Source organism: Prunus dulcis, chromosome 4 (genome assembly GCF_902201215.1).
Source record: "Prunus dulcis chromosome 4, ALMONDv2, whole genome shotgun sequence".
Taxonomy (NCBI): domain Eukaryota; kingdom Viridiplantae; phylum Streptophyta; class Magnoliopsida; order Rosales; family Rosaceae; genus Prunus; species Prunus dulcis.
This window is the reverse complement of record NC_047653.1, coordinates 6793728-6804601: the sequence shown is the minus strand read 5'-3', so window position 1 is coordinate 6804601 and position 10874 is coordinate 6793728. Positions and strand designations below refer to the sequence as shown.

General features: G+C 38.9%; 2 protein-coding genes across 2 annotated transcripts; both read left to right on the top strand.

Annotated features, from left to right (window-relative positions):
- The first annotated feature begins 2672 nt into the window (after window positions 1-2672).
- LOC117625200 (receptor-like protein EIX2) lies at window positions 2673-5313 on the top strand. Its single transcript, XM_034356807.1, has 3 exons — window positions 2673-3767; window positions 4050-4328; window positions 4388-5313. Exons 1-3 carry the CDS (start codon window positions 3389-3391, stop codon window positions 5311-5313), a joined length of 1584 nt encoding a protein of 527 aa, XP_034212698.1. The 5' UTR covers window positions 2673-3388.
- A 102-nt stretch (window positions 5314-5415) lies between these two features.
- On the top strand, window positions 5416-6432 carry LOC117625199 (receptor-like protein EIX2). The gene has a single exon (XM_034356806.1). It carries the CDS (start codon window positions 5416-5418, stop codon window positions 6430-6432), a length of 1017 nt encoding a protein of 338 aa, XP_034212697.1.
- Window positions 6433-10874: the final 4442 nt, after the last annotated feature.

Sequence of the window (10874 nt, the reverse complement as noted above, 5' to 3'; positions counted from 1 at the left end):
AAAGAAATTTAACAATAGCACATCCATTCATTACTCTAGTACAATTAGAACATGAAAAAAAAAGCATCAAAATCCAGAGCATGCCATTGTGAATTTAATTACACCAGCACATCAAAATATTTTCTTCAATATTATTCCCCCAATAAATACAAAATGGCACCAAAGTCAGCCAATAAACCAATTTTCAATCTTTTTGTTAGTCCTATTAGTTTTAGCTTCCCCACCTATTTGCATCCAAACCAAAACATTCAACAATGGACTTTGTACCTCTGCAGCATTTCTTGCTCCTTCATGGTTTTTTAGAACATTGTGTTCAGTTAATTTGAACTAGGCAATTGTCTATCCACTAAAAGTGGAAGAGACAAGACAACTGCCTCACTCTCTTATCCTCAAACCTTACAGATGGTCTCAAAATTGCATACTGCTTATAAAACATCGACAACTAGGAATGAGATTATATTGGTAAAACTACAAAAATGTTCTCAAAACATTAAGGATCCAGTCCCACAGCTGCAAATATCAAGTCTAATTGTACAAAACAAGAAGAGCCGCGGGATCCACAATTTGTAATGAATGAAAGCAAACCAAGAGCAGTGCACTATGTACCTATTTTAAGCACATCCACGGAGCCAATATGTAATATACGCACGAGTTACTTGGCATCAACCACTACATGGGCAATAGAATCCCCTGATGACCTAAACTGTAAACCAAAATTTCAAGTGGGCATTTCAATAATTTAGCCTATGTATAAAGTCTTTAGTTGGCACTGTCTTTGTGTTGATTCGTGCCTTACTGGAAATGGTGGAGGGTTTAGGCACGGTTTTCAGTTTTTCTGTGCCTTATTCTCTACTTTATTCAAATAATTAATAATGAAAATTATTAATCTGTATCCAATAACATTTTATATTATCAGTCCCTAATGGCATTCTATAGAGACTGCTTTTATATCGATCTTTAATGAATGGTCCCTATAGGGCATTTTTCTAGTAGTGCCAATTGGATTCACTGTAAAAACTCTACTCCATACAAAGGAAAAGAAGGGGATGGCTTTTTATTTTCCGCAGTAAATAGTTGTATGTGACAACCAATGAATTTCCCAGAAGCCAACTCTTTTCTATTTCTTGCAATACACGTTTTGGAAATTTGGAAGCATGACTTGTGAAGGTCAATGCTTTGCCGTTAGCAAACGCATGGTTTTTAAAAGAAAATTGTAAAATTGTATATTGCATCCAAATTCCGAAATCTAATTATCGTTTATTACGTGTATGCCATGGGACTCGGGGCTACTCACGGGGCACCTCTTTTCCCTGGTTTTGTTAATGAAACTGCGAAGTACGACAAAAACATATTCCGTTATTCCATGCCTTGTTTTCTTCTCACTTCTCATGAGCTATGCTAAGGTAAGGCCTCAATCTTGGTCAAGACAACTTGGAAAGTGTCAAAGGACTGAGAAAAAAACAATTACATCCAAATCCAAAGGCAAATGTTTGTTACACCAAACAAAATATACTTGCACAAGGACTTGTAGCTCAAGTGGTTAAACACAGTTATCCCTGCACTTGAGGTTGTGTTCGAATCCCCCTCCCCTAATATCACTTGTATATACTTGCTTGTAGCATCTTTGCATTTTGGTCACTTTTTTTTAAATATTTTTTTAAATATTTAAAAAAGAGACGTTGCAATGAAAAGTGGCCATGCTAATTTTAGTTGTGAAATGGAAGTGCAGAAATGAGCATAAAAGCAAGCATAGGGTGATCTTCTCTGTGAACCTTGAAATGAAAGCATATATAAATTCATCACTTTTTTTATTCAGCGTTTTTTTTTTGTTTTGTTTCTTATAAATTCACTTTCGAATTGGTGATATATTTTTTTCTTGTTTGTTTTGTCATATTGGGTTAGCCAGCACGTTAAAACCCATAAATGTTGGTTTTTCATATTTGATTTGGCTTGTGTTTGTAAAATAAAAGGAACAATGTCATAAAACAACAGCAGTGAAGAAACAAGGGACTACATTAAATTTTTTTTTTTATAAAAATAAATAAATAACAACATCATCATGGTGCACTTCTCGATTTCACAATATGAGACTTTAATTTGGCCATTTGGATCTCCTCTCTCGGGTGTTCTCGCACCGCTTCTTTGGGGGCTCATCACTTGAGCTTCCAAAGATCCCTTTCTTAGGTTTAGCAAAACTTGGATCTCCTCATGTACGTTTACCCGGTCGATCCAAGGCCTCCAGCTGCTCTTGCATGTGCTTAGAGTAAAACCTACCATATATATTTGATAGCTTTCGATTTCTTTTCCTGCAATATTTCAAGCTGGTGTCGCTTCTCCTCCAAAGTCTTTGCCCTATCCCTTTTCAATCTCCATATAGTACTCTGACAATCTTCAACCAAATTCCGTTCTACCACCAACTGGCTTCATAGCACTTGCACCTCATGGGATTTCACAATGAGACGATCACCCACACTTGCTAGTTGCTACTAACGCCGCACTTTGCACCCTTAGTGCCATGGCATCACTCACCAGTCGGGTATCATCCCTTGTTCCCAGCACGCGCACATCCTTGATGTTGCTGAAAATGAAAAGAGAGAAGTGCGACTACTGTATTTTCTCTCTCTTTTTTTTTTTTTTTGGGGGGTGTGTTTGGCCAAGAAGTATCCAAAATCTACAACAGAAGCTGCAATTGGATTCACTGTAAAAACTCGGTTCCATTAGAAAATTTTTATTTAAAAAATATATAAATAATGTGGTCCATATCCATACTACAATACAAAGGAAAAGACGAGGACGGCTTTTTATTTTCCGCAGTAAATAGTGGAATGTGCCAACTTTTTTCTATTTCATGCAATACGTTTTGGAAATTTGGAAGCATGACTTGTGAAGGTCAATGCTTTGCCTTTCGGTCTTCCTTTATTGTAGCGCTTACAAAGGTGTTCGATTGGTATTATTACTTCGGCAGCCGAAGTCAAAAAAATGCATCAATAAGAATGGGCAACACCTGAGTCTGAGTGGGCTTGCAAACTTTTAGAACACGTTGAGCTTAGTGTTTTAGGTAAAGAACCATCCACTTTAATTAAGATATAAATTTTTATTACGCACTTATTGATCAGTGGGGATCTGCAACAAACAAATTGTAGAAAAAAACTTGAATTGTATAATTAATGGAGGATAATGATAGTGATGGGTTAAGTGATAAGGAAAAATGCTTGCAAACTTGCAGAACGCGTTGGTTAGTGTTCTCTAGTAAAATAACCATTGACTTGCAACCTTGTAGAAGACCTTCAGATAAATTTTTACACGCTCCTTGCCTTGCCTCCTATATATGAGTTCACTCATTGAGTAGCCGTCTGCAACAAACAAATTGAGAGAACTTATTTGCATAATGGATACTTTGTATTCAAACTTATTCAACCCTCCCTATATTTCTCACTTTTTGCTCCTTTTGTTTTTGGCATCTTCATATCTGCACACTAGCAGTCACTTCTGTTTCTGTTTGGTTGATGGAATTCCAAGCACTGGTAGTGTGAGGTCATGCATCGAGGAAGAGAGAAGTGCGCTTCTCAGTTTTAAACAGGATCTCAAGGATCCCTCTGGAAGGCTTTCTTCTTGGGCGGGTCGCGATTGCTGTCAATGGCAAGGGATTTCGTGCAACAATCGCACCGGTCATGTGGCGAAGGTGAATCTCCGGAATCCGTTTCCATATGTTTTCGTGTATGACGACGAGTGGCACGAGTTGGCTTATAAGCAGTCTTGCTTGGGGGGTAAGATAAATCCTTCTTTGCTTAGCTTGAAATATTTAAATTATCTGGATCTAAGCTGCAATGATTTTGATGGGATTTCCATCCCTAAGTTCTTTGGGGAGCTTCAAAGTCTGAGGTATCTCAATATTTCCTTTGCATTATTTTCCGGAGAGATTCCCCCTTCTCTCGGTAACTTATCAAAATTGAACTATCTTGATCTTGACAACTCTTTTTATTATTATATTTCCTCATTCGAAATACATTCCAAAAACTTGAATTGGCTTTCTCATCTCTCTTACCTAGAATACATCTATCTCAATGGAGTGGATCTTAGCAGCACAGGAGTTCCAAATTGGCTGCATCATGTTAACATGGTTCCTTCCTTATTGGAGTTACACTTATCTAATTGCTTCATTGAAGGCCTTCCACTATCACTCCAGAAGAATAACTTCACTTCACTTTCGGTCCTTGATTTGTCAGATAATACCATCAATACTTCTCCATTTCCCAGTTGGCTTTTCAATCTTACCAGCCTCAGAAAACTTGATCTAAGCGAGAATACTTTCAGTGTTCCTTTTCCCGGTGAACTTGCAAGCCTCAGATCTCTGGAATACCTAGATTTAACTTATTTGGGCCTCCAGGGTCGAATTCCCAGAGTCATTGGAACGATTTTGATGGTGAGAAAATTGAAGAGTTTTGGAGGAGTTTGTCAAACTGTCCAAATAATACAATAGCATTAGAATCACTAGATTTGTCTTCTTGTGGGCTCGAAGGCCAACTGCCGGACTCCTTAGGAATGTTAACAAGTTTGCAGCATCTCAACCTCGAGAATCTCTTTCTTTGGGGTTCAATTCCAGAATCTATTGGAAACTTGTCATCCTTGAAAACAATGGACCTGTCTAGTAATAATATGAACGGCTCAATTCCAGAAAGTTTGGGAAAACTCTCCGAGCTAGTTAAACTAGATCTTTCTTGGAATTCATGGGAAGGCATTCTAACGGAAGCCCATTTCATAAATCTCACCAGATTAAAAGCCATTTCAATATCCAATATGATAAATGGAAAGCCCATGTCCCTCGTTTTAAATGTGGCTTATGATTGGGTCCCTCCTTTCAAGCTCCACACACTTAACATTGGAGACTGCAGAGTAGGTCATGGTTTTTGGGTATTGCTTCAATCTCAAACTGAACTAGTATATGTCAGCCTTCATAATACTTTCATCTCGGATTCCATACTAGAGGAATGGTTGTCGAAGATATCTTCTCAAGTCAAACTTTTGGATTTATCTTACAACAACTTCAGTGGAAGGCTTCCATTACAATTGAAGTTTCCCAAGCTATCTCGTATCAATTTGGGTCATAATCAATTGGAGGGCCCACTTCCAATTTGGCCCACTAATGCCTCCTTCTTAGATCTTCAAAGCAATTTATTTTCCGGACCAATTTCCTCCAATTTAGACCAATTGATGCCTCAATTGGAACATCTTGATGTTTCTGAGAATCATTTGAATGGTACTATTCCACTCTCTATTTGCAACATGAAGGATATGGGAGTCATTTCGCTATGAAACAATCAACTTTTTGGAGAGTTCCCTCAACGGTGGAGTTCGTGGCATATAGTCAGTATTGATGTCTCACACAACAATCTTTCTGGTAATATTTCGAGTTTAATGGATATCTCAATTTCTCTTCAACATTTTAAGGTGAATAATAATAATTTTGGCGGTGAGATTCCTTTTTCCTTGCAAAATTGCACTGATTTGATCATACTTAATCTTGGACACAACACATTCACTGGAAACATACCTTTATGGCTTGGATCAAAAGTATCAGGATTGATAGTGTTACAACTGCGATCCAACCTTTTAAGTGGGCATATCCCTCACCATTTCTGCAATCTTGTTAGCCTTCGCGTCCTAGACCTTTCTCACAACAACTTTTCAGGGACCATTCCCAAGTGTCTGAAAAATATGACTACTCTAGTCGAAGTTAAAGGTGTAATCATGGGTTTCCCGGGCTTTGATACATATAATGGACAAATAACAATAACGTCAAAAGGGGAAGAGCTCGAATATAGAGATGACCAGTTAGCCTCGTGGGGAAACTTGATTGATCTTCCGTTTGAAGGTGAAATCCCTGAACAAGTAGGCAGTCTGGTTGGATTGAATACATTGAACTTGTCGATGAATCGATTAACTGGAGAGATTCCTTCAAGCATCGGAAAATTACGTTGGCTTGAAACTCTTGATCTCTCACACAACCAGCTTTCAGGACATATCCCTCAAAACTTTTCTTCTTTAACCTTCATATCTCACTTGAACTTATCTTACAACAACTTGATTGGAAATATACCTTTGGGAAACCAACTCCAAACCCTCGATGATCCATCTATTTATGAAGGCAATCTGTTATTGTGTGGGGCTCCTCTTTCGACTGTTTGCCCTGGAGATGATACACATTCAAGACAGAGTTTTACTTTGGAAGATCATAGTAAAGATGATAGCGAAATGTTTTGGTTTTACGTTGGCATGGCACTTGGTTTCATTATAGGCTTTTGGGCTGTTTGTGGAACATTGGTCCTAAAGAAGTCATGGAGGTATGCATATTTTAAATTCTTTGACAACGTGAAAGGGAAAGTAGCCTTAATAATTGCACTGAAAGTAGCTCGTTGGCAAGGGAGATTATGATACAAAGAGAAAATAAAAATGTGCATGCGTGTTCTAGTGGGCTACTCGTCCGACTGTTACTGCTGAAGCTTACTTTCGAAACTTGTCTTAGCTTTTAAATTGTTGCTTTTGCTAGTTTTGTATTTGGTTTGGCGTGTTTTGTATTAGTGTGCTTTCCTCACTTTGTGTTTTGAGGTCTCTCACGAGGGGCTTTGGGTCTTTTTGTCCCATCCAGGTGTTACTCTTTTATTTCTTCAATAAATTTCTCTCATACCGTCAAGATTGTCAAAACAAAGGAAAAAGAAAAAGAAAACAATAACACTACATGTGGGCTTCTTTCTATCGTAACTAATTTAATGTAACACCCCGACCCTAAATTTTCCCAAATTTAACCCTTATTTAATTATTTAATTATTTAAGGGTATTTTAGTCATATTTTTAACCGGAGAGAGTTTGGGACCGTGACTTGTATTTTTGGATAGGTCGTACTGAGACGAGTCCGTAGACACGTAGTGGGTCCAATTCGGAGTTGGAACGAAGAAGTTACGAGCAAAACAAGTTCAGTGGCAAAATCGTAAATATTTCGAAGTTGTTTTTTTAAAACCAGATTTCTCTCTCTCTCTCTCTCTCTCTCTCTCTCTCTCTCTCTCTCTCCTGCGAAAAACCCAGAAAATCCCCCCTCCCTTGCGACGACAGCGACTTCTCGTCGTCGCCACCGCCACCACACGCCGCCACTTGGGGCGGAACCAGTCCCGTTGGAACCACCACACTCCCTACTTTCCATTCCACCCCAGCGCCGCCTCGATCCGCCACCGTGGTCGCCGGAATCAGCCACGAAAGGCAGCGGTTTGGACAGATTTTTACAAAACTTTCGACCCTTCGTTCTCTCTCATTTCTCCACCAAATTGGACGAGTAAGGTATGGTTTTCTACCTATTTTTCATGCTCTAGCTGATGGTTGGGTAGGATTTCGTTAAGTTTGAGCGTAGATTAACTGATTTCCAACTTAGGTTTTGGCCGGTTTTGGGTCTCCGATTCCGGCCACTTCCGGTCAGTTTTTGGGGTAAGCCCAAGAACAAAAGTGACTCCAAATAGAGTGTTATACCTAGGGTAGAAGTCTTGGCCCGAGATGTTGAGATTTTTCGGCGAAGCTTTATCGCTTTGGACACCCACACGCTGCCCGCCCGTGTGGCAGCGCGTGGGCACTGTAGAAGAGGGGTATTATTGTCCCAATGCGATCTCCTGGTTGTCACGAGTGCGTAGGATTTCGCGGATCTCAATTCGGACATCGTTTGACTATCGAACGGATATCTCCTATTGCGCGTTATCCGGGTTCGATAGGTTGGGACCGTTGGATGGTCCCGAATATAATATATGTTAATCTAGGTATTTTTAGGATCGTGGAGGGATTCACGGATCGTGAATCGGAGCCCCGGATGTTCCGATTTAATAATTTAAAGTTTATATTTTAGATTAACCGTTAGATCGTGCGATCGTGAGCGATCCGACCGTCCGATCTGAACCAAACTTACGGGATGAGTGTCCTATACTTTATAGACCCCATAGGAACTTTCGGATCGGAGTTTGGAGGTCGTGGTCCCCGTAGGCCCGTTTGACCAGGGTTAGGGTAGTTTGACCCTTGGTTGACCGTGAGTCTCCCGGAGTAATCTCACCTTCCCAGGGGGATTATCTAGTGCTATACTATTGTTGGGATTTACGCAATATTAGAATTAAAATATAATTATATATGGTTGTACAAGGGTACAACAGAGTCTAGAATGTCAGTTCGAGTGCTACACGCACTACCTTAAGTACCTCCCCGGATCTTGGATTCACTACAAGTACCACCAAGTGAAAATTAGGTCTCACGTGGCGTAGGTTATCCGGCGTTGAGACAGGCCCCATACGTGGCGTTGGTTGTACCGGCGTATGGGGAGATTATGTGATACTGTGTTGAGGTCGCACGTGGCGTAGGTTATCCGGCGTGTCGACAGGCCCCATACGTGGCGTTGGTTGTACCGGCGTATGGGGAGATATGTGATAAGATGTGCAGGTCTCGCGTGGCGTAGGTTATTCGGCGTTGAGACAGACCCCATACGTGGCGTTGGTTGTACCGGCGTATGGGGAGATATGTGATAGTATGGCATGGTCGCACGTGGCGTAGGCTATCCGGCGTGTTGACAGACCCTATACGTGGCGTTGGTTGTACCGGCGTATGGGGAGATTATGTGAAATACTGAGAAATGAAATAAGGTATCGCCAAAATGTGGTATTGAGTGTTATGGGAGAACTACGTGTGGCTTGATCCCTCAAGGAGGGTACGTAGGCAGCCTAAGGTTATTAGGTGCAGCCGCAGACTAAATATTAGTCATAAAGGGGTATTTGAATTGCTAGGTTGTTGGTGGAGAATTATTGGAAGGCCGAAGGCCATTTGTGTGAATTGCATGAAATTATATTGTGCATGCTGCCAGTTGAGAATATAAATTGTGTTTTTATGCAGGTATAAATTTTGGGAAATGTCCAATTTATAGGGGAGACTTTGCCGAAATTTCGGCAGAAAGTCTCGGTCTTTAGTAAGTGGGCCCGGCCTCGGGGTGACGTTAGGAATTTCAAAGGATTCGTCTTGGGTTTTGGGAAAAATTCGGGGCGGGTCCTTTCATTTAATATGCACTTACCGTTGATAAAATAAATCAAAGGAACTAGGATGGTATATTGACATTTGTTTTTCTTTTCTTTTCACTCTTGTCTATCTTATAAGAAATGAAGTTAAAAAGAGATGCTTCTATTTATGAAACCATCAGTGCATTTACCTCATCAAATTTTGAAGAGTCTCTCATCACATTTCTAGCACCCAATACGCGTACATTAATTCCATATACATCCGTAATGCATTGCCTAGATACAAATATCAGTGCCTTTATATTATTTTATTATTTTATTATATATTTGTAACCCATCCCACATTCGTGCCTTCAAAACATTTATGGTTTTTTTTTTTTTCTTCTGTTTCCAATTAATTTCCTTTTCATTCTCTCAAAACCTGCTATCCAATATTTTAATTGGGCACAATTCAATCATATTTACCAAGTCACATTAATGTATTCAACAAATAATAAAATCTAGTATATATTTAGTCCTTTAAAACGGGGTTAGGTCAAAGAAATTTAACAATGGCACATTCATTCATTACTCTAGTACAATCAGAACATGAAAAAAAAAAAGCATCAAAATCTAGAGCATGCCATTGTGAATTTAATTACACCAGCACATCAAAATATTTTCTTCAATATTCTTCACCCAATAAATACAAAATGGCACCAAATTCAGCAAATAAACCAATTTTCAATATTTTTGTTAGCCCTATTACTTCTAGCTTCCCCACCTGTTTGCATCCAAACCAAAACATTCAACAATGGACTTTGAACCTCCGCAGCATTTCTTGCTCCTTCATGGTTGTTTATTCATCATCTTCCGACCTGCATCCCGCTCCCTCTACTCAAGTTCCTCCAACTCATCTTACAAAACACCGTTGCATAAAACACACAACATCCATCATTAATTACGGTAATGAGTAGTTGCAATAATTATTTGATTGTTCCATTTAATTACTACACTAGGCATTAATATAACTTACTTTTGCCGCTTCATCATTAATGGGCCCAAGAGTAGGGCCCTTCTTACTGTAAGCAAGCCTGAAAATTATGCAGATTGAATATCATCGACAAACAAATACCACTACCTTTAAACCAAATATTATATATGAAGATACTAGTTTAAGGACTTAGTAAAACTACCAATATATCCAAAATAAAAATTTGAAATAAATTTTTTTAGAACATTGTTTTCAGTTAATTTGAACTAGGAAATTGTCTATGCACTAAAAGTGGAAGAGACAAGACAACTGCCTCAAACCTTACAGATGGTCTCAAAATTACATACTGCTTATAAAACATCGACAACTAGGGATGAGATTATATTGATAAAACTACAAAAATGTTCTCAAAACATTAAGGATCCAGTCCCACAGCTGCAAATATCAAGTCTAATTATACAAAACAAGAAGAGTCGCGGGATCCACAATTTGTAATGAATGAAAGCAAACCAAGAGCAGTGCACTACGTACCTATTTTAAGCACATCCACGGAGCCAATATGTAATATAAGCACGAATTACTTGGCATCAACCACTACATGGGCAATAGAATCCCCTGATGACCTAAACTGTAAAGCAAAATTTCAAGGTTACATTTCAATAATTTCAGTTTTTCCGTACCTTATTCTCTACTTTATTCAAATAATTAGTAATGAAAATTATTAATCTATATCCAATAACATTTTATATTATCAGTCCCTAATAAAGGGTCCCTATAGAGCATTTTTCTAATAGTGCCAATTGGATTCACTGTAAAAACTCTATTCCATTAGAAATTTTTTATTTAAATAATGTGTTCCATATCCATACTCC